The sequence below is a fragment of the Lontra canadensis genome, unplaced genomic scaffold (genome assembly GCF_010015895.1).
Source record: "Lontra canadensis isolate GAN:19392208 unplaced genomic scaffold, GSC_riverotter_1.0 scaffold4, whole genome shotgun sequence".
Lineage (NCBI taxonomy): Eukaryota > Metazoa > Chordata > Mammalia > Carnivora > Mustelidae > Lontra > Lontra canadensis.
In genome coordinates, this window is record NW_022630998.1 from 20,193,823 (window position 1) to 20,217,749 (window position 23,927).

The 23,927-nt window shown below is 40.3% G+C and overlaps 1 protein-coding gene across 9 annotated transcripts in view; it reads left to right on the plus strand.

Moving 5' to 3' along the window:
• The window catches only part of MCTP1 (multiple C2 and transmembrane domain containing 1), a 519,900-nt gene that overhangs the window by 482,330 nt on the left and 13,643 nt on the right, over positions 1–23,927 (plus strand). For 6 of the 9 annotated variants that reach the window (XM_032846299.1, XM_032846315.1, XM_032846308.1 and 3 more), the window contains one exon: positions 21,286–21,395. The exons of the other annotated variants lie outside the window; for them this stretch is intronic. In XM_032846299.1, the coding sequence (XP_032702190.1) occupies positions 21,286–21,395 (110 nt within the window). The remainder of the gene's footprint in view (positions 1–21,285; positions 21,396–23,927) is intronic. 9 annotated transcript variants of the gene reach the window in all.

Genomic DNA, 23,927 nt, shown 5'->3' on the forward strand with positions numbered 1-23,927 from the left:
GAAGCTGTGTGAGATGTGTGCTCACCGAACAGTCACACTTGAACCGCTTGCTGGAATTCACCTTGCGGCGCAAGTTCAAAATCGGGCACTTTGCATCAGGCCCAGGTGCTTCTACTGGACGTACTACAGAGGAGTTTGTTCTTATTTCTTAAGCAGAGGAATGTTATGAAGGGCAGTGTTTTAAAGGGGTTGGAGAATTTAGTGAGGTGGCTCGTACCACAATGCCAGGATAAGGTGAGCATTATCTGGTCTAGACCGCGTGGCGGGGATTGGGAAGGAGTAAGAAGAGAAGTCAGTCTGCACCACTAGGGGCCAAAACATCATACATGACCTGCAACACAGAAGTTATCTGTAAAGTTTCTGACGTTACCCTTGAGTCGAATTAGCCCAAGAAACCGTTTTTAGCGGAAGGTGCCTGTAGTTTGCTGAAGGGGCCGCTAGGTGGTGAACGTGCATTATCCGAAGCTTTAGATTAGTCGTTGGCTTCCCTTCTGGTGAAACGGGTTTTGCTAATTTTGAGGATTCAAGTTCTAATTGAGTCAGATTCGATTTCTGTTAGTGAAATAGAGCTTTTATAACTCCTATAACTGGTTATTAATCGATAGAGGAAATTGAAATATTACTCAGCGGTGGTTACGTCAGGCATATAACCACCTGTGTACAACACTGGATCTATCCAAATAAGACTCCTGCAGGAGTCCCCATTTTATTTTAATTTTTCTACTGTGTTGCCCCCTCGGAAAACTTCCTCACTTAGTATTCAAGTAGCAGCAAGGTATCTTTGGTAATGAATGACACCAAACTATTTGGGTGTTTAGGGATTTGGAAATTGTGCCCCATTCTAATATCTGAGCTCATTCCTCTGGGTTACAGCCTATTCCTTCCTACCCAGCTGTTACTAATGTGTTACATAATGCCCTTATCTCACAGCACTTCTGCTATTACCAGGAAGCTCCTTGAGAGTGTCTATTGCTTCCACTGTTTCCTTCAGGACGTTTTACTGACTGTAAGCATGAGGAAGGCAGGGACCGTGTTTATTGGGCTTAGCACTCATTCCAGTGCCCAGTACAGTGTCACGCACCGACTAGACCCTCAGGAAGTTAATGAACTTTTTCTGCTAGTCGAAAAAATAATGCAGAGGACTTTTCACCTGATCTCCGTAAGTCAAATACAACTGCATAGGATATTGTTGCCAATGAGGCAATCAGAGCTTACCTCTATTATTCTCTGAGAATGATTCAAAATAAGTTCACACAAAGATTTTCAGGGGTTCTTTTGTCACTTGCATTGTTTCATTTAAAATGTTCACGTGGACACGCATGCGTGCGTACGTGTGTGTGTGTGTGTGTGTGTGTGTGTGTGTGTTGAAGGGTCCTGGTACTTTGGCATTAATCTTTCTTGATTAACAGATTAACTCAACAAGATTATGATTTTGTTACGCTTAATTCTTCGGGTGACGGTATTTCTATTGCTTCTGTTTATCTTTAGGAGTGTGGGAACACATCTCACAATGGGATAGAATGCTTGGATTTGGAACTCTGCTTTCACAGCAGTATGGCAAGTGGTAGTAATAGCGATTTCTTGAGTATTTTGTATTTGTCACTGAATATTTGCAATAATCAGTATTATGAGCCACATTTTCTAGCTAAAGGAGCTGAAGCTCAGATGGGATAAATTAGATACACGGGGACATGTAGTTAGCGAACCGGGGTCCAACCCTGGAGCTGTTTGGCAACACAGCCTACATCCTTCACCAGGATGCGATCTGCTTCCTGTCTCCGTTACTGTGTTGAATTTTCCTGCTTGAAAACCCATACAAAGCAGTGGGAAAAAAAACTATTTCTTCAAACATCCCTACGGGGTTATATACCTCAGACAGAATATGTAAATAATACTAAAATCTCTTTCAGTTCATCCGTTTTTGTGGAAATTGCCATTTAGCAAGAAAAACTCTGCTTACTAGTCGTTTGGAAATTATTCCTGACCCTCTTCTACTGCAAAATATTCCACCGGTCTGGTCATTTGCATAGCTACAGGGAAACTGTCCTCTTGTCTAATATATCCTATGGACTCAATAATCCTATAAATCAAAGCAATGATCACTTAATTTAAAAGATAATGTAGACAAATATTTGGCAAAAAAGTAAAAGCTGACCCTCTGGGGCCCCCACAACAACTAGTCTGGGTCTCCAGATAGTCTTGGAAGCTCAGGGAAGAGAGGAAGCGTATCTCTGACACAGACTGGCAAGGAATCGGGCACGGCTATGTCTTCCTGGTGGGAGTGGAAGGCATACAATCTCTTTTGGAAGGCGGTTTGGCAGTAGGCATCGAAATTACAAAAACACAAATCCTGTGCCCAAACAATTCCACTTTTAGAAGTTTACCCTCCAGATACACTTACACAGGCGTAAAATGGTTATGTACACAAGGTATTCTTTGCTTTACTTCCTCGTAATAGCACAACATTGGTAAGGAACCTGAGCATCGTGCATGGAATCACTGAATCATTACGTTGTACACCTGGAACTCTATGTTAATATACTTCAATTAAAAAAACCTAAACATTCATTAAAGAAAAACTGATCAAATAGATTACAGTACATCCATACAGTGGGCTCTCATGCAGCTGTAAGAGTGAGGAAGTTTTTTTAGCACTGATAAGAAACAATTATGTATATATATTTTTTGTTGTTTTTAAGTAGGAAAAAAGGGCATGGCAATGTTATAAGAAGGTACAAGTTAGGGACGCCTGGCGGCGAAGTCAGTTAAGTGTCTACCTGGTATGGATCCCCACATCTGGCTCCCTGCTGAGTGGGGAGCTTGCTTCTCCCTCTGTCCTTCCCCCATTCCCTACTCTTGCGCTCTCTCTCTCAACTAAATAGATGGAATCTTAAAAAAAAAAAAAAGAAGAAGAAGAAGAAGATACTATTTATGTCTTAAAAGGGAAGCAGGGGTGCCTGGCTGTCTCCGTCAGTAGAATATACCCCTCTTGATTTCAAAGTTGAAAGCCCCACATTGGGTGTAGAGATAACTTAAAAATAGAATCTTAAAAAAAAAAAAAGGAAAACAAAAAATACACACACCTATTCATGACTTTACTTGCTTGACTATGCATATAATAATCTCTAAAAGAATATACTAGAAATTGGTAACACTGTTAAATGTCCAGGGACGGGAGCAAACTGCCTGGGACCCAGGGAGTAAAAGAGGCTTTTCTGTACATTTAAACATATATTTTCTCTTCTTAAAAACCTTCTATTTTAGGGGCACCTAGGTGGCTCAGTGGGTTAAAGCCTCTGCCTTCAGCTCAGATTATGATCCCAGGGTCCTGGGATCAAGCCCCACATTGGGCTCTCTGCTCAGTGGGGAGCCTGCTTCCTCCTCTCTCTGCCTGATTCTATGCCTACTTGTGATCTCTGTCAGATAAATGAACAAAATCTCTTTGAAAAAAAAAACCTATTTTAATTCTAAAATGTTTAAAAAATCTGTATATCTTCTTATTTAATCTTTTTAAAGGATTTTATTTATTTATTTGACAGAGAGCGTGAGAGAGGGAACACAAGCAGGGGTAGGGGCAGAGGAAGGGGGGAAGCAGCCTTCCCACTGAGCAAGGAGCAGGACTTGTGCTAGATCCCAAGACCCTGGGATCCTGACCTGAGCTGAAGCAGGCACTTAACAACTGAGCCACCCAGGTACCTCACAAAACATGTATATCTTTTAATCCTGCATTTCAAAATCTAGGACTTTAGCTTGAGGATACTATGAAAGAGTTACCAAGGACTTGTGTCCAAAGATGTTCTCTGCATCACTATTTATAATGGTAAAATAGGGGATATTCAATAAAATGTTTGCATTTGGAAACTTAAGGCAAGAAATAAATGCCTAAGTGTGCACAGTGCACACCTATGTAAAATGCAACACATTTTTATGTTCATCATCATGGATTAAGAGCAGTCTGCCTTGTTCATTGGATCCACATGTCTGACACAATGCTTGACACATAACAATCACATGGTTAATAATTATAGAAAAAGCAATTAAAAGGGGGGGGCTGGCAGGATATACCCTTAAATTTTGACAACGTTTACTGGAGATTTTTGTTTTCCAAGTTTTCCTCAATGAACATGTACTATTTTTATGACTGGAAAGAAATACAATAAGTGTGGTAAGACTGCATCCCAAAAAGAAATTCAGATTTTTCATGCTATGTCTATCAGTGGAGGAACGAACAGCTATTGAAATGAGTACTAGTGAGTGTTTGCATTCGCTCAGCAGTGCTTACAGAAATTCTGGAAAGGATGGTAGTGGTGTGTAAGTGGCAGCTGGTACATTTAGTGAGTATTGGAGGTGCATGAGGGGATAATTTGAATGCTAATTACAATATCACTCTGTACTTAGGAGGGATCAGAGAACTGGGGCTGGAGTTATTCAACTGAACAGAGTTAAATACGCATTAAGATCTCTTCTGTAACATTAGAACTGATTCTTGGTTTTTTCCCCTGTTTTGGACTAGAGGCAGTTCTAGGTTCTAGTCCCCACCCGGCCACTTACACACTCTGTGATTTTTCTAAGATTATCTATCTCCATCTGCAAGAGGAGGCGAAGAGCCTGGTCTTTGCTGGGCTGCTCATGAAGTGTGTTCCTAACACAAGTGAGGAGCCTCGTTAGCTCAGTTAGACTCTCTGGATGCCCCCCCTCCCCCCCGCCTTTGCCTCTCCCACATTTGTCAGTGTGTCCGCATGTGAATGAAGAGCAAAAAGGTGGTTTTGAAATGGGGAAGGGACTAAATTTTTAAGCAAACATTCTTCTTAATCCTGCCGTTGCTCCTTTAAGATAGAATCATCCCATTTTCACTCATGGAGGGGGAGTATTGCCAGAGAAGCTGGGACCATCCTGACATCCTAATGATTAGCACCTATGATATGCTGATACACAGTATACACAGAGCTTTTCTATGACCTCTAGAATTTGTTCTAAGGAAAGAAGATGGAAATCCTCTATTGATCGTATTGCTGTGCCTGAGGACACTGGAGAACTTATTACATTAGTATGGGTTTTGGATGTTTGCCTAAAGCCACAAACCTTTTGATGTCCACCTTCCAGCCCTGAGAAATTCCTCATCACTCATATAATGCCCGCAAATAAGATAAAGCAGGATTTTTAATGGAAAATTCTCTGTTCCTTCTTGCTTTCCGACTTCAATTGCCTTAGACATTTTTTTTAAATATTAATTTCACAAAATAACTCTTCACTGGGTGTGCCAAGTAATTGCAACACCTTCTAACACAAGACACTTTCTTAAATAACAGAATAGATGAGAATGATCACAAGTTTGTATTTGGAAGAGATAAAATTATAGGTAATTATGCAAAATTCAACTTTAAATGCCAATGCTATAGTTAAATGTTCATATATAAAAACCATTGTGTAAGCCATACCTGGATGATCTAACTTTTTAATGTTGATTAACTTTCTTGATCAAGCTGAGGGTGTGTAGACAGGAGAAATATATAAACTTGTAGATGGGTGAACATTTCACGCTGGCAGAAAAAAAATCCTAGCCATCAGCAATGTAAAAAAGATTCTGTTGGGGCGCCTGCGTGGCTCAGTGGGTTAAGCCTCTGCCTTCGTCTCAGGTCATGATCTCAGGGTCCTGGGATCGAGTCCCACATCTGGCTCTTTGCTCAGCAGGGAGCCTGCTTCTGCCCCTCTCTCTGCCTACTTCTAATTTCTCTCTCTCTCTCTGTCAAATAAATAGAATCTTTAAAAAAAATATTCTGGCAACAAATCCTTCTGTATAGTGATGACACTACCTTTTACTATTTCTTAAAACCTTGTTTCTCAAAGCTAGTCTAATTTGGGCCCCCGCCACACTGGTGAAACACCAGACGCCTGCCACTAGGGGGCTCTTCCACAATACGACCTTCCATTGCTACCTGGCATCACTAATCTTACTTTTTAAATTGGTATTGTTGGTTATATCTGCTGAGTTAGAAGAAGTAAATGCCTATTCACTTTTTTTAGAAAAGTATTTTAAAGATTCTCACAAATAGAAAAACAGGAATGCAGAAACTAGAAGGAAAATGTCAGCATTTGAACTAAGTAAGTGAATAATAGGTTCTTTTAAAAATCAATTAATTACTCATGTTGTGTGTTTCCCCCAGCTCTCTGTCTTTCTGGGGAATGCTCCTTCTATTTGTATTTTTGCATAGCAGCAGTTTGGCTCAGATGAAATTTCTAATTCATAATACTGGTAGATGTGCCAAAAAGTCACATAAACCAGAAGGTTAAAAATAATTTCTATCAACTCTGCATAGCGTGTTTGAGGAAGAGCAGATTGTTGTAACTCTCGTGCTTACAATTAGAACACATTCATAAACAGAGGCATTTAAATGTTTGTGTATATCTGATATCCCAGAAACCTAAAAAATCAGGTAGGGGCAGTCAACATATATTATCCTCTATCTTCCACCACTCCGTGAGAGGAACAAAAATGGTAGCAAAAATATTTAAATGATAAATAAGTCACATTTTTGAGAACTCACTATATCCCAAGCAGCAGGCAGAATGCTTGACAAATTCAGGATTAATTTATCAGATTAAGGTCAGAACAGTTTTAAATCCACCAAAGTATGTGGCGATTTATTAAGCTGTGCAGGCAAACCTACCGAAAATGATTTTCCCTGTCCTTCTGGAATGCGTCCTCAACAAAAAGTGCTGGAAGTCCATTGCCTTGCCACCGTGTCCGGATTCCTTCCCATTGGAGGCTTCCTTCCTACATCTGTGACACAGGTATTTGATTTCATGTTGGTCGACTTCTCCAGCACTTAGGTGTGTATGTGTGGCCGGAGCTGCTAATATTTTTTTTTTAATATTTTATTTATTTTTTCGACAGAGATCACAAGTAGGCAGAGAGGCAGGCAGAGAGCGAGAGGAGGCAGCAGGCTCCCCACCAAGGAGAGAGCCCGATGTGGGGCTCTATCCCAGGACCCTGGGATCATGACCTGAGCCGAAGGCAAAGGCTTTAACCCTCTGAACCCAGGGGCCCCCGGAGCTGCTAATATTAACCGTAGTCCAGAACTCAGCATTTCTGACTCTCTGGCTCAGGTTCCCACACGGTGGCGAGCATCAATTTCTAATTCCTTTCTGAAACCTTTGGGGATGGGGGCGGCAGGGAAGAGCAGACGTCCCGGGGTGACACGAGAGCTGCTTCGAGGCAGCTGGCAAGAGCACGTTGGTGAGATGCCCAGGTAGCTGCTCCTCCTACACAGGATGTCTTGGAAACTCGCCTCCGGGTCACCACCTATGTGCGAGGCCTCCTTTGGCCCCAAATCTTGCCAGTTTACAGTGAAAACAATTCCTCCTTACTTGATCCTGGAATCTCTGGCACGAACAAGACTGGGCTGAAAGGTTCTCTGAGTTTTGCCTTGATGGATGTTTGGTTAAAGAACCTGGACAGGGATAGCACATTTCCCTCAAACCCGAGCATCTCGTGGTGGCATGGTCATAACTGTTTTTCTGTTTGGTGGGTTTTCTTTACTCTGAGCAATTGCGTGCAGACGCGCCTAGAGGTCCACAGAGATCTCTCAGGCCAACAGCAAACACTTCCCTGACAGACAACGTGAGGGACTGGTTTTCTGCCGACCATTCCAGCATCATGAAACCAACCTCAATTACCCGCAACCTGGCTAAGTTCTAGATTGTTTCTAGATTGCTTATCCAGTCACTTAGCAGAGAATGTCTGTGGTGTCCCTTAGAAGGCCAAAGAGCCTGGAACCAGAAGCAGGAATCAGTGAGAAAGAAACCAAAATAGCTTCTTGCCCTCAGGGGCACGCTTTTGGCGCAGGTGCAAGGCAGGTCTCCCAGGGCAGGGCCTGGAGAGGTTGTCTTTGTCCAGAAAAAGGGTTTTTTTGATTTGGGGGGTTTTTTTGTTTTGTTTTGTTTTTTGCTTTTTTCCTTTTAGGAGCAAATCATACCTGTTAAACACAATTCTGGTTAAGGCGTTTTAACAGTAGGTTATGTGGCATCCTTTTAAGCTTTATAAAAAGGAGCTAAATAAAAGACTGGCTAGGCAAGCTGGGAAAATTCTTAATTTTATTAAGGCAGAGAAAGAGAATGAAATGCAAAATCAATAGCAAGTAGGACAGTGCAGAGATCCTCTAAATCACCCTTGCAGGCATGTGAACAGACCCGAGCACTTGGACGACGTCTGTCCCAGTGACAAGACAGTTTCACACCTGCTCCACCAGCCCCTGCTCGCTCTCAGCCAGTGATTTTGCCTCTTGCGTCATCGAGAAAACAGCAGCCATTAGGAACTGGCACATCTTCATGTCTCTCTTCTGCCAGATCGAAGACCTAATTCCATCTGCACCGCTCTCCTGCCTTCCCTTGGGTCACGGGGGGAAGAGGTGTCCCTGCTTCTCCCCTCCACTTCCCAAACTCTGTCCCACCTCTTCCCAGACACACGGCTGTGACAGGTAGTGCCTCTTTCTGCCCCCTCCGTCCGTCCTCTGCCCTTGATCATTCCAAGAGTGAGTTAAGGTGTAGCCCTTCTCAAACGTGCCCAGGGATCTTGTTAAAACGCAGATCATTATTGGAGGACTCAGGCTGTACTTTCCATGTTTAAATAAACAATCCCCTCTTTTAACTTCACATCCCTGCTCTCCACCCTGCCCTACCCTACCTTTCCCTTCCCTTCCCACCCCACCTCCCTCCTTCTCTCCCTCCCTTTGGCCACCCTATACAGCAACGCTTAGTGAGGGGGGGCTGCAGACAGTGTGTCCAGTTTTCCCTGAAATTCCCTGCTCAGTCTATCCAAAGCTTCTATGCCCCACACTGCCCTGCCCATGTTCTTGTCCGTGTACTCTACTTGCCAAATCCGCCGGTACTTCTTGACCTCACAGCAGAGTTTTGGAGAGGTTATCTTTCCCTCCTTCTTAAAACGCCTTCCTTTTGACTTTGGCGAGGCCTCTTCCTAGGTTTTCTTCCCCCTGTCTTTTTCAGTATCCTTAGTTGGCTCCTCCTTAACCGTTCAGCTACTAAGTTTTGTTGTGCCTTGGGGCTCCATGCTGCCCCCCTTTGGATTCTTTCCCCATGTGACTCCTTCTATTCCCTTGTCTCTAAGGGTCTTCTAAACGCCAAGGGCTTTCACATCTGCAGCTCCAGCCCTGACCCCTCCATCCGTCCACCTGCGGACAGTGACTCCTGATGGCCAGGAGGCGGCTCCTGCTTTTTCACGGCCCTAAGACAGCTCTTCATCTCCTCTTTGCCCACACTTGTTCTTTCTCTACTCTTCCGTAGCTCAGTAACACCAGCATTCATTTACCTAGTGGTTCAAGCCAAAAATGTAGGCAGGTCTTCGTATCTGGGAGGTGAGAAAAAGAGAACTCCGTCCATTCACTTGCCTGCGGTGACTCTCCTTACAGAATATTCTGCCTATGGCCAGTGTGGTCTAAGCTAACAACTCTTCTTTCAATTACCACAATAACCTCTTATCTTTTCTTTGACAATCCATTTTGCCTAAATGGTCTTTTAAAAATGTCAACTGGATCATGTTATGTCCCTGGATTCCCATCACACTTGTAATAAAATTCGCACTCGATTCTGGTTCCCAAGGCCCTCTGGCCCTGCCTGCTCCTTCGACCTCTTCCTGGGCAGCTCTCCCCTCCACCTGGCTGCTGTGAACCGGCATGTTTTCTCCAGTAGAGCACTTGCATTACCTGTATCGGTTTCCCAGATCTCGTCCCGGTTAGCTCCTTGTGGGGGTGTGCACCGTGTTCTACTTACTGCCTTTTGGCTTCCAGGCTGATCCCCACCCACCTTTCTCCTGCAAGCCACAGTTCCCAGCTCCCCAATGATGGCTGTTGGGGGATTTGCCCAATGGGAGATGGTGGAAGGAGGGAAGAAGGAAAAAAAAAATGGAACCATGTCTTTCACTCTCTTTCCTCTTTCTCCTCCCCTTTGTGCTTGCCTTTCTTCATTCCCCCGACCCCACCTCTGCTTCTGGGGGCATTTCCCAGCGGTGACTGGGTGCTCGTTCGCCTCAGTGGTTCAGTTGCCCACCACACAGAGGCAGCCTGTCCACCATCATCACAAATACTGACGAGCAGCCCTGTCCTTCGGCTCCAGCTCCTGCCCCAGTCCATTTGTGTGGTCTAGGCTCTGGGCCGCAGGAACGCCCCCTCCTCTGGGAGCAGCTTCCTGCCTTGCTAATGTCTGTCTCTCCCTCTCTGGGTGCTTCCAACACCACCATAGCCACTTCAGGGTCTTAAATTCATTTGCATGAAATACCCACAGCAGCTTCTTCCTTTCTGACCAAAACAATTCTCAGCCACGAAGATCATCCTCAGAGCCCCCTTCCCTGACCCCTGGGGTCACTCGCCAGCACACGTACCTGTTCTGAGTCTCTTCATTGCCCTTTTCATTTTCTGCTAATTTTTCTTTATTTATATATTTGTGTGGTGCTGTTTCCAGAGCCTAGAATGGTGTCTGATACATAAGTGGCACTTGGTGAATATTTATTAAATAAATGAATAAGAAGAGTGGACTGAGTTTTGGCTAAACCAAACATTACTTAAATGGGGAGGTGATGTAAATGAATGATAATCAGACTTCTACAAAATCCATGATAAAGAAAGGAGTATGAGAGAAAGAGAGGAAAATTAGGCAAAAATGGAAAATGTTACCCTTTGGCAAGAGAGATAATTAGTAGGGAAAAAACATATTTATTTTTTATATCCACTAATGTGCCAGTTGCTTTATATACATGATTTCATTCTGTTCCCACATCAGCACTATCGAGGAGAGACATTCCCATTTCACTGTTGGGAAAACTAAGCATCTGAGCGGTGAACTTCTACAAGATCACAAGGCTGTAAAATGTACAACAGGATTCAAGCCCACAGTGTGTCGGGTAGGACCAGCCCAGGAAAGTACATCATAGCTTCCACCCGTGCCCGTCCTACAACTAGTTTAAATGCACAAGACTTAAATGCAGATATGTAAACCATTTCTGAACCGCTTATTTTATCTTATTAAACCCCATGGCCATCCCCGGGAAGGAATTTGAGATATTTTTGCAAATCGATTCCCAAGTTTTTCTTGCCTTTCCTACTCCCTCCGCCTCCTCGCTCAATGAGTCGAAAGGCAGACCAGGAGCCATACCACTAAGTAAATAAAAATATTGCCCTCAGCTCCGGAAAATAGGCCACTGACATTTTCTTCCAGGTTGACCTCAGAATGAGCCTGTTTTAGTGATTTAATCTGTAGTAAGGAAGGGGTTCAGGGGATAGGCCCACCCCATATATCAGCAGCCTCCCATAGAGCATGAAGTTGTTATTCAGGTATGTGCTACATATGGCATCAATAGAGAAAGATGGCCCAATTCCCTTCAAAGTCACCAGGCCTTTATTTGTACCATTGCCTCTGTTTTGTCGGATTTCATTGAAGAGCCCCATTCTCTTCATAATGGGGATAAGCGAGTTCTCAGTCTTGTCCTTGATTTCCTATATTATGCCAAGGTCTGAAGATGGTGGGTGATGTTATACTACGCAGGGTATAGGGAAACTGAGGGAGAAAAGCCCAAAATGGTCGAGCAAATCGTTTTTTCCAACTTATTATTTCCCTTGTTTCATTGAGCCAAGTATTTTAACATGACTCTGACATTGCTTTTTCCCTGAGCCATTCTGAAAGGCTTCTCCCTATCCCCAGACATCGTGCTCTCAGAACCCTGATAACTTACAGCAAACAAACAAATCATGGAAATTAAATAGCAATAAAACTGTTGTTGGATTCATATAAAAAATATTATCCAGTATTTAAATGGCTATTATTTACAGAAACTTGGCAATTGTACCATACAAATAATGAAATTGATTCCAGTTACAGTCCATCTTTGTTTGGAAAGGAAATACCAGTAGTGTTTGAAAAATGGATTATTAAAGACCTTGGTTTGCTGAAGGTGGCTCATATGTTCTATTTGCTAACACAGCATCTTGTTGGGGGAAAAAAAATAATAAGAACAGCTTTTCCCTACCCCAGATTATTTTCACTAGAGATCTTTAGAGCAGGAAATAAAAAACAGCTAATGGTTCATGGGGCATGTGGAATTAGTTTAAGCAAAGCCGAGCCCTGGTCTTGCTGACCGCCTCCTCTTTCCTGTGCTGTTTTGTCTATACTGGCCTTTGAGTATGTCAACAAATCTCTTTTAAACTCAGATGGGAAAGAAAGGATGGTGATTCTCTCTGTTTCGGTAAGGGTGTAATTTGCAACAGATGTGCTTTTTTAGAAAGGTACAAGTTTGTCTTGTAAAATATTTGTAAAGAAAAATAGCCTCCGGATTTCACAAAGTAATCCTCGCTTGGTTTTGGAGATGTCACAAAGAGCATTGTTTTTATAGTACTAATATAATTCTTTTCTCACACAATTTGATTATAACTCAAGATTAGTGTTTGGGAAGAGTCAAGTTTAAATATCTAAAACAGTGTAGTGAAGAAATACCATATGTGACTTGATGGCTTTTAGACAGTGACCTGAAGGGAGCCCGATTTCAGTCAGGAGACATGGGTTAAAGTCCTAGGAACACTTTTTAACAAAAAATGAGATTGTTAACTTCTCCAAGCCTCAGTTTGTTTATCTGTAAAATGGAGGAATTCACTTACCCCTGCCATCCAAGTGGGAAGATATATTTAAAAATGCTTACTAAACCATAAAGTCCTAGATAAAGGTCCAGGAGTATTTTCATAACAAATCTACTCAAGAAAAAAATCTTCGTGGGTTCCACACCTTTATGTATATGCCCCTTTGTATATATAATAAAAGGAAACTTCAAATTATTATCAAGAGCTATACTAGTAGGTAGGTTAGCACAGAAGCTTGTGCTGTTTAAGATGAAGTAATAAATTCTGACTCTGATTGAGCCATGAAGCTTGTTGAGGAGCTAATCACTGATTCTCAGGGAAGTTTTACCTGCATAAACACCAACAGATAAAAATCACATGACGGAAAAGGCGTGTGTCCTGCATGGGTATGACTAGCTTTGGCCTTTGGAGGATGCATAACTTTCAGTGGGGAGGACATACTGTAGACTGGTCAACTTTCGGCTAATTTTTCAAATCTGCTGTCTTCGATGAGAACAGATACGGCTGCAGGCACCAGAGGGGAGTGAGCACAGAATGGGATAGAAGTCTGAGTTGGGATGGTAGACCACTGGGCTTCAGTTTCCATGTAGAGGGAATGAAAACCATAATACCCATCATCCTTGTGTGACTGTCGTAAGGACTTTGCAGGGTGATCCGTTTAAGATAATCTATGGTTATATTAGATAATTTGTACAAACACAGGATTCTTGAAACATATCATAAATAAGTAGGGAGAAAATCCTGTCATCTTCATGAAGATTTAATACAATTGAACATTCGGAAGTTTCATAGTATTTTGTCAGGTTCTTCAAATGGGTAATAGTATTAATGACTCACATGTATTGAGCACTTCCTGTGTTCCAGACATGAGTGGTAAAGGCTTTAAGTGGATTAAATTCATTTAATTCTATAACCATCACAAAAGTAGGTTCCATCATTACCCCCATTTTACAGATGAAGGTCAGTAAATTGCTCACAAGCACATAGCTAAGGAAATACTGGAGGCAGGATTTGAACCAGGCTTAACAGTAGAGCCAGTTAGAAATCTAATCATCTTCTAAATCAGACTGGAGGCGAGTAGATTAAAAGAGAGCTCACAGCTTCTCTAAATTCTCAGCTTGCCTTCACATCTCTGCATTTGAATTCCAACCTTCCTGAAACACACATTTGAAAATAAACGATTTGACAAGAGTTTTTTTTTTTTTTTTTAAACACACACATGGACACCCAACTTTTCATTACAAGTTAAGGTAAAGACAAAGTAGCCCAGCATTTGCTGTCTGGATTCAGAAACAAGCAGGGTGTTTCTGTTCCCTGTTGTCACAGAACCTCCCACCAGGGAGCCCACACATGGATCAGGAGAAATCCAAGCCACCAGCCAGCTCCTCACGTTAGCTTTCAAATGGGTCTGAGGGGCAGAAGCGATTCCACAGCCCTTATCTTCTCGGTAAAATGGCTTGTTTGGAACCAGAAGGGATTTTAGGACACGTTTTATTGAACAGTTTTTTTTTGGGGGGGGGGGGCAGGAGTGGGGGTGGTGTTTGTTTTGTGTTATCGTATTTCACAAGGTCTAAGGACAGGGCCTGGGCCACTGTAATCCTGAGCGTGTTTTTGTGTTTTCAAAACCTTTCCACGGTCTGTTGGTTTTGACCTTGCTGGAAAACCTTGTGAGGCCTACAGATTCTTCTCTCAAAACCTGTGTTGTTACTCTTCTGGGTGAAAGGATCCCTCGTCGCGTATTTTCCCATCAGGTTCCTTGGGAACAGCAACCTCACAGTTTCTGATGTGGCTCCCGTGAAGGTTAGCCTGGAGCTAGGCCTTCTGGCCCTTTCACTGGGGAGTTCGTCTGAAAACGGAACTTCCCACAGGACCAGAGCCTGAGATGGGATGATCTATAAAGCCACTCTCTGGAAAGTGCACTTCCTGCCTGCTGGCAAGGAGATTAAGTCAAAGGCTTTGATATTGATATATGGTCCTAATCTTTTAAGAGCTTTCAAGCACTAGCAGGACAGTTATAAGGAGTTTTCTTAAATCATTAGGAAGAGGGAGATTTGCACGTCCCTTAGGTCCTGCTGATGACCGTTGGGAGTAGCAAGCAGTTGGGGTCCAGGGAAGTCTCCCTCCTGACCACAGGTACACACGCATTCCTGGGTGCGTTCTGTAAGATTTATTTACATTGGTGTGGAATGGAATTGAAACATGGACGTACAGACTTTGACAAATATTTTGATTGTTTAATTAGAAATTAACACAGTCGACAGATTGTGCTTTGGTTTTAGGTCATTTTTGTTGATAATCGAAGATCTTTCCCTTCCTTTCTTCATGTTTGCCCAGGAGCTCTTGGTCCCCATGCTCCAGCTTCCTTCAGGGCCTTGAGGCACCTCTGAGTCCCTCTTCTTTCTCTTCCCCTCAGTCTCCTCCTCTCTCTTTCTTCTTTTTCTTGCTTTTCTTTTTCTTCCCCTGCTATCTTCTCTCTTCCTTTCCTCCTTTTCCTTTCCTTTCCTTCCTGGCTTTTGTCATAATTTTTAGGAGCACCAGTTGCCATTTTTAAAATGCCTTTTGTTTACATTGCTTCGCCCAGAGGCCATTTCTCTCCAAATTTGCTACTTTACAGTCACTTTTATAGATCCATGCAAAATGTAGAACGTTTAACGAACACAGCGAGGCTCAACTAAATGCGATTAAAAGTTGCACCGTAGAAAACGAATACTGAAAAGCCCAGGGTTACCAAGCAAAAAAATTAAGACCAGGTAAATGCTCATTCGGCAGAAAAACATGTGCGGAGTCAGCAGGAGCGGGTGGAGGGGTAGATCTTCTCAGTGTAACATTATAAAGAATCTACCATCATTTTCAAAAATGAAATTTGACAAATTAACACTAAGTCCTCTGGGGCATAACTAAACATGCATAAGAAGGCTGCATATTTTGGGGGAATTCTGCCTAATATTTCGAAGTTTTGTTTTTAATATAAGCAAAAATAGATAAACATAATTTGAATTCTTTTAATAAGAAACTATGTCCATAATTTTATTACTACTACTACTACTAATTATAGACGGTTTATTTGTACCAGGCATTGTACTAAGAGCTCTATGTGTCTTACTTAATTTGGTCCGCTTTATAACTCTGAAATGTAAAGGTTCTAGAGATCTGTTTACTTTTTAAGAGAAAAATATTCTGTCTGAAATGGTGTACATCTGCCCTCTTAACCTTAAATATTATCTCAGAATCCTTTAATGTCTCAATGGAGGGTTCTTATTCTTAAGGTTAATATGAGGAGAAGAACCAAGGCGTTAAGTAACCTGGGTGAGATTTGATATCCTAAGAACTGAGTAAGATTGGAGATACCATTCAGTAGTCAAGGGACTCTGTGACTTGCCAAGCTGCTGTGAGAGTTTCAGTATTCTGAGACGTATTTTCTCGATCTGAAAAAGAAAGGAGTATTGGCACAGAGAAAATATTTCATCACTTTGTGTGCCTTTATTCAATCTCTAGCTCCTATCTAATATATTTTCCATATGTTAGAAGTATAGCTCTGAGAGGAGTTTGTTTTGCAAGGCATTTTACTGAATGAACCAAGCAAGTTGTACACCAAAACCATCTTTAGCATAAAAAATAAATCACATGAAACATAGACATATTCCAAACACAATTGTACACTCTGTGCTATGCGAGACTATATTTACTCACAGAAGAGCTATAGTCAATAGTAAACTGTACCAATTATGTCTCATAGCAAATATCAATCTTACTGCTTATGGTTTTTCAGAGGTTACATATCAAGGCTTTAAAGAAAAAGCAAAATTATAATCAAGAATAGCTCTTTGGGGTGGAAAATCTGAGTGCTTCCTTCAGGAAATAATAAAGTGATCATATGCCCTGGTCTGATGGTCAGTTCTGCTTTATGCTTCTCCTGGCCTAAGAGCTTCCTTGCATCTTTTTTCCCCCCTCCCTTGCATTCTTAAGACATTCTCTCACTCTAGAAAGTAACAGAAATATTAATTCCAGAACAAATATTTTGAGTCAATATATTCTACATACTTGTGATCGATACAATACAGGTGTCCAACAGACCCCTTTTCTATCATGTAACAGGGCTGACAGTGACTACTTCGGCAAGGCCCCTTAAGTTGCATTTGTCACTGGAGTGGGATGCAGCCAGATGCCCGAGGAACCCAGCCACACAGTGCATAGCCCCTGACACCTATCACTTTGAGTTCTCGCTCCCATTCAGAACAGAACCAATGAATGGGACACTTGTCACTTGGGTTTGAAAGTCAATGGACAGGATTTTCTAGATATGGAAGGTACTCCTACTAATTCCTTAGAACTTTAGTTTTTCCTAAATATTTCAAAGCTGGGAGGTAGATCTTTGGAAAAATCCAGTTAACTTTCTGTTGTGATATGTGATTGTAAAATAGCTGAATATGAAAGAATCACTGTATTTCAAGTTTGCAGTTATTGATGTTTTGTGGACTATTTAAAACATAATAAGATTTTTAAAAATTATATAGAGCCATTAGAAAAAGTTGTATGATATAAATCTCACATGTTCGCAGATTTATAGTTATAGCTCTTTTTTATGGGTATTTTTTTTTTTTTACATCTTCAAAAGAAACCTTAATAATGCATTAAAAAAAAAAAAAAAAACCAGTGTCACTACCAAGCCTTTGGATGATTAACTACCCTATGATATTTCTTTCATCCAAGCTGGTTTATAAAGGAAAGCAAAAACGACAATAAAAGAAATGTACCAATTTATTCTCTACTAATAAAGTATTGAACATTAGTGAAAAAAGTGTGAAATATTGGAATGCAACACAGAGCAATTCCATTACCCATTGCAGTTTTGGGTCATATACTGTATATAAAGAGTAATTACTTCATTGGTTGGGGACCACAGTGGAGGAATATAGGATTTGATGAAAGATATTTTAAAATAAAAATTTTATCCCAAAGCATTTGCTTTTCAAAACTTTGTCAACATTACAGACCATCTTATTTTGGTTTTTGGTGTTTGGGGGTGAGGGGCTGGGTAGTGGAGTGGGAGTACAAAAGAAATAGAAAATTAAGAGTGAGAAAATTTTTTAAATTCCTTAGCTAGTAATCGAACATCGTCAGCACATAGATTTTAAAGTATCTACTAAAAATAGTTTTTGTAGATGCCTTCAGGGACACACCTTACTAACAAATATCTTGTATTTGATATTCGCATACTGGCTTATTGACATTACATCTGGTGATTTCTACTATTAAATTAAGTTTCCAGATTTTATTATCTTGCTGATTGTGGTGCCTACAATGTAAGTTTCTAAATGTTCAAGTCTGTTGTTCTTGTTGATCACGCAGGGATTCTGGGTAGGAACGGAAAGCTTCCTGGTTAGGACAGTAAGGTAACATGGTATATTATGGAAAGGATAGACCTGGAGTTGGCCTGTCATAGTCCTAATCCAAGCTGTCACTTTTCTCAGATCCTATGTTTCTTCTTCTGGAGAGTACAGAAAAATAACTACATTTTAGGATGGTTGTGAAGACCAAATGAACCACGTGAAATGCACGTTATAATGCTTAATGAGTGTTTATATGCTGCTTTCTAAAAATAATTTTAAATAGGCTTTTATACAAAAATATAAGAAAGAGATAGATAAACCACCTAATATGATCAACGAGTACCAATTCCTTTATTTCTTCTCAGTTTCCTTCAATAATAATATTGGAGAAAATCAGGGAAATGATCTGGTGACAAAAATGAAACTTGTTAATTGCAAAGAATTATATTATAGGAAGGTATGAAGAAGAAAATAAACTTCCATTACCTTTAATATTTTGACACATTTTCTTCATTCATTTTCTAGCCTACCCATTAAAAAAAAAGTTAGGATTATACCCCATCTCATGTTTACATTCCCCCCGCCGCAGTTTCTATTAGATAATAAGGTTTTTTGTTGTCATTAATTATTCTCTTTAAATAATACTTTGTAATTTCATTATAGTATATCAGTTGTACGTACCATAATTAATTCCACCCAACATGTCAGTGATTTTTTTTTTTTGGTTATTATAAGCAAAACTGCAGTAATAGTTTTTTCAGATGTTTATTGAATATATTGGAAATCCCATCTCTTGATTTGTCATATTTGTTGCAAGTTTTTCCTATCACCCTTATAAATTTATGATAAGTTTTAACACCATAACTTTTTTATTTTATGTAACTCCTGCTATCAATTTTTTTCCTTTGTGACTCCCTTCATTTTGTTTAAAAAGCCATTTCCTATTCCAAGGCCACTAGATAACTTATCTATATTTTCTTCTGTTTTTATAATTCACCTTTAGTTTTTTGCTTTTTAAATAGCCTAGAATGTATTTGGGGCTATGTATTTAAGATAGATCTGAGGTAGAATCGGGCTACCTCGAATAGATCTGAGAGTCTATTTAGGTAGGATTTAACATAATTTTCTGCAAATAGTTAACACAAGTACCCAGTAACATACTACGTTCATCTGTATGGTGGATTTATGATGGTGCTTGATCATAAAACAAGCTCTCTTTAAATGTTCATCTTTCATATTTTAATTACTTAAATATCTGGTACAATAAATGCTTTCTCATTATTTCTATTTTGCAAAAATTTCTTGGCTATAGCTCTCAATTTATTTTTCCAAACAAATTTATCAAATTCTCCCCATTTCACTGCACTCCAAACACATTAGGATTTGCTTGAAAATGCACTAAACCTGTACGTTCAACAGAAAAAAAGAATACATTCTTTTAATAATCAGTGTTCCAGTGCAGAGACACCATATCTCTATTTCCTTAATGTAGATTCTGTACATTTCTTATTAAGGCTATGCTTAAGCGAGTCTAGATTTTATTGCTATTGTGAAAAATATTTTTTCACATGATCATTTCAAACTGGTAAGATAGTATTCTCAATGAATGTTGATTGCATAACCAGCCCCCTTCAAGTCCAGCTTGATTTATTCTGTATGCAGAAAAATATCTGTTAAGAGCACTTTACTTCATAGACATAAATGAATTTAGCCCACGCTTGGGAGAGAAGACACTGAAGGCCATGGAGATGATTAGAACAGACCAGCTTTATAATTAGGAAAGAACAGAAGGAGGCACTGGATATCCTTTTTTTTTTTTTTTTTTTTTTTTTCCTAAGAGTACAACTGCATAGGTGAAATTAATGCACTTTGTTTTATTGCTGGGGAGGGAAAAAAAACAAGAAATTGATGCATTCATGTCCGTAATGACAAGTGAAGGGTGACTTCTGGAGACAGCAGGGACCCTGAGAGTACATAATTGTTCTATATACTCTGAGCCTTCGCATCTCCTGTACCTCATTGTCTGACAGTCCGACTTTTATAAGCAAGATGAATAATGTTGACAGTTGTCTCCCATAAGAATTATATTTAAAATGAAGGCTCTAAGTAACTTCTACCTAAAGGTCATGTTTAGAACTGGCCTCCATGTCTTCAGCCCCACTGTACCCTGCTCTTGGAGGCTGCACATCCACCTGTCACTCACTTGCCCTTGGTTTCCAAGGTGGCAGGATGCCACGCCCAGCCGTGCCCACAGTGCAAAGTGCTTTAGACTTTTCTGAAGTGAAAGTCAGTATGTAAATGTGCAACATGACGACATTATTATTCTAGCTTTCTGGCTGCTTTCAGCAAGCACTGACTGCCACATGAGGTCTCAAGTGTTCTGGCACAGTGTGGAAGTGTTCAAAAGAAGTTAAAGTAATGAAATTGGATCTACATTTCCATAGAGATTCAAGCTGGCATGGAGGAATGGAGTCATGGAATCAGGGTTGGATGGTCTCCACCAAACAGCCTAGGCAAGTGCCTGTGATGCCAGGCTACTAAGCAGAAATTTCAATCGTGAAAGGCCACCACTATTTCTTCCTCTGGGTCTAAAATTACAGAATGTGCACATTTCCCCCAGGCTCACACCATTCTCTGGGTGCTTTATACTCAATCCCACCCACCCATTCCCTGGAGCACACCAGCTTTGCTTAAATCCAGGACAAGTTTTAAAATGAAGAACTAAGGACCAAGAGAAAAATGGTTAGTTAGAATCCTAAAATAGCCTATGCTATTCTATCAACTATGTGACTGTTACACTGAAGAGGTGGGCCAGGCTTACACTGTATCTGATCTTCCTAAACTACAATTTAGGAAGTGTCTATTTAACGGATTTCAGTTGACCTGGTCTTTTCTTTTTTTCCTTCCTTTCTTTTCTTTTTTTCATTTTCAGCTTTCGTTGCTCACAGGTATTCCAGATTTGGTCATTCCAAGACCTGCCCTCTCTCCTACGCCTTTACATGCTTCCCCACCCCCCAACTCTGGCTAAAATGTCATTGTTCATCAGGGCAATATCATCAGAATCTGAGTCTGGTACTTTGCAACCGCCTTTATATTGGCAGAGGTCCATGATGCTGTGTGCCCTTTCTCCTCCATCTCCCTGTATATCCTGAAATTTTCATTGGTTCCAAGTGTGTGTGTATGTGTATACACACATATACACATACACACAGATGAACTTTAGGTTTAAAAATGTGAGAGGGACAATTCAAGAATTCAAGCACTGAAGAATACCTTTACTCACACAGAATCTCTCTTTTTTCTTAATTGTATTTTAGGACAGTGAAAAAAAGGGATTTATAAATAAAATCTATGCCATCCAGGAGGTTTGTATCAGTGTCCAGAACATCCTAGATGAAGTGGCTTCCTTTGGCGAAAGGATAAAGAAGTGAGTGAGTGATGCTGACATGTGAGCCCTGGCCTTCTGTGGGACAGAGTGTCCACTTGTTTTTCAGAGGGTGAAATGCCATATTGTTTTTGGCAGGGGAGACTCCTTCTGGGTGATCTATTGCTCAGTTTCTTCATTATTTACTTTGTTTCTGTCAGTCTTTGGTTTTATGAAAAGTTCTGTCAATTTGCTTCCTGAAATTTAGAACATATTGGTTGGAAAGAAGTCCTACTTGTAGCTTTGAAGAAATAACACCGTCCTAAATTTTAGCACATTTCCATGTGAAAGACTTTGTTCTTAAATGGAATATGAAATCGTGATACGAAAAAAATAAGCCAAGCTAGATGAGAATTTCAGGTAATCAAGACATATCTTCATTTTATTACTGGTTGTCTTATACAGTCATTGAGGAATTCTTAAATTTTTTTAAAAAATCCTATTTTATGTAGCATCCTGTAAAATTTTTCAAATTTATGTATTTAGTTGAAAATCATAGTTACAGATGAACTAAAGTAATGCACTTTTAATAATTTAAAAAAAGGAATCCCCTTTCCTAATTTAAAATATAGCTTCACTGAAAGCTAATGTAAAATTAAGAATACAAGAATATTCTTAAGAATATTTTTCATGAGTATATAGTCTTAATTTTGCATTACTTGTATTTTACCTGAAATAACTTTACTAATGAACTTTAAAAAACTGTAAATTCGATACGGTGGATTTACAAGTATTGATGATCCATTAAAAATATATTGAGGCCCCATACTACTAAAGCATGTGAAAATGGGCTACATAATGATTGCTCAGTAGTCAAGTCAAGACAGGTGCGATATATACGGATAAGCCTACATATTCCTTGTTTAATGTATCAATTCATTGTTTATTATTTATATTATTCTTCACCAAAAGTGTTCCACAGATTTGAATATTTGGGCATACACATTTAAAAGGAGTAAATTATTTAAACTAAAGGTGTGAGACACTTACTTAATGCTTTTCATGTTTCAGGGAATAATGCATTTTACTTTGTATAATTTTTAATATATTTCCACATACGCATAGGTGCTGAGTTTCCATTTTTTAAATATCATATTAGAACAGCCTCCCTCTCACTCCAAATGTACAGCAGCCCTCAGTCTCAGACTTCTGAAGACTGATTCCTACATCTTTTTTCTTCTTCCTCTTCACGTTATTTCCATTTCTAAGAACGTTCCTTTGTTCTGTACACCCTATCTACTGGAGCATTGTGTGAAGTCCTAAATAGGGCATTTCCCTTTTGAGTGCTGTCCTTTCTCTGAGGTACACTGTGTTTTGATACCTGATGGAAGTATCTCATTTATATCATAAGATGCTGGGTCAGCGCTGAGGTCAGGCAAATTTATGCCTGAGAAGAAGAAGCTTCTTCATAAGCTTCTTTCTGAGTGGTAGAGGACTTTAGGTGCTTGGTCAGAAGACATCATAGTCAGTTGAAGGATATGGCCAGATCCTGGCTGTGGAGCAGCCTTGGGAAAAACTGAGTTTTATAAAACCTTCCACAGGTATAGACAGAGGTATAGGTATAGGGTGAGGTATAGAAACATGAATAGTGTCCACTGAGTCTTACAGGACCCATCTTTTATGCACAATTTTAAAAATATTAAAATCGAGAAAGTCTCCTGGGGTCGCATGAGATTAAAATGCATCTAACCAGAAAGCAAATTCAGAAGCAATCATTAACTACAAAGTGAAAAGCCTCTATAATTACATCTCGTTACTAAATAATCATTCCAGAACTTTCTTGAATTGCATCTTTTTGGGGGGGAAGATCATAGTCTAGATTTAGTTTTCATGATGCACTGTGGAAATAGAAAAGGGCAGTCTTCTTTTTGACATTAGCTACATTGGTAAGGATTCCTTGCCATTTATTCTTCTAAGAGGAAAAAGCAGAACACAGGGAGCCCTTCAAGGAGGCTGCCCCAAGAAAAGAAAATAAAAGGGTTTTCTGACTGAGGAGCCAGTGCCCTTGCACAGTGAGGAGTGCTGATGGATGGCTCTGAGCTGAGCCCCAGGAAAGCAAGCAGACCCACAGCCTTCTGTTTCTCCACAAGTGTCAAGTGAAGGAAGGAAGGCATGATCCTTTCTCAGGTATCAGTTAAACAGGGCACTCACTCTGGCCATGGGAGGAAAAAGACAGAAAAGCTAGCCCCCAAGAGTTACCGAAAACAAGACAACGAGACTGATCTAATTTGGGGTCTTTTATTAGGAAAAATAGTTTTAGAGAACACTGGACCTTAAGCAGACACAAAAGGCAAGCTATATGCCCACAAAGGTAAGGATTCACTCCTAGGTGTTAAGCTGAAGCAAAATATAGGAAGAAAATCTCTTAATCATCCTTTACTGGATCAAAAATGGCCCAGGACAAACCCCACCCCAGGTGCACATAACATACATGACCAGGAAATGAGAGAAAATTAAAAATATTCACATTTATCCATCTCACATATAATTTCACAATTTCTTGAGGTGTTTCTGAGGCCACTGTCATAGCAACAG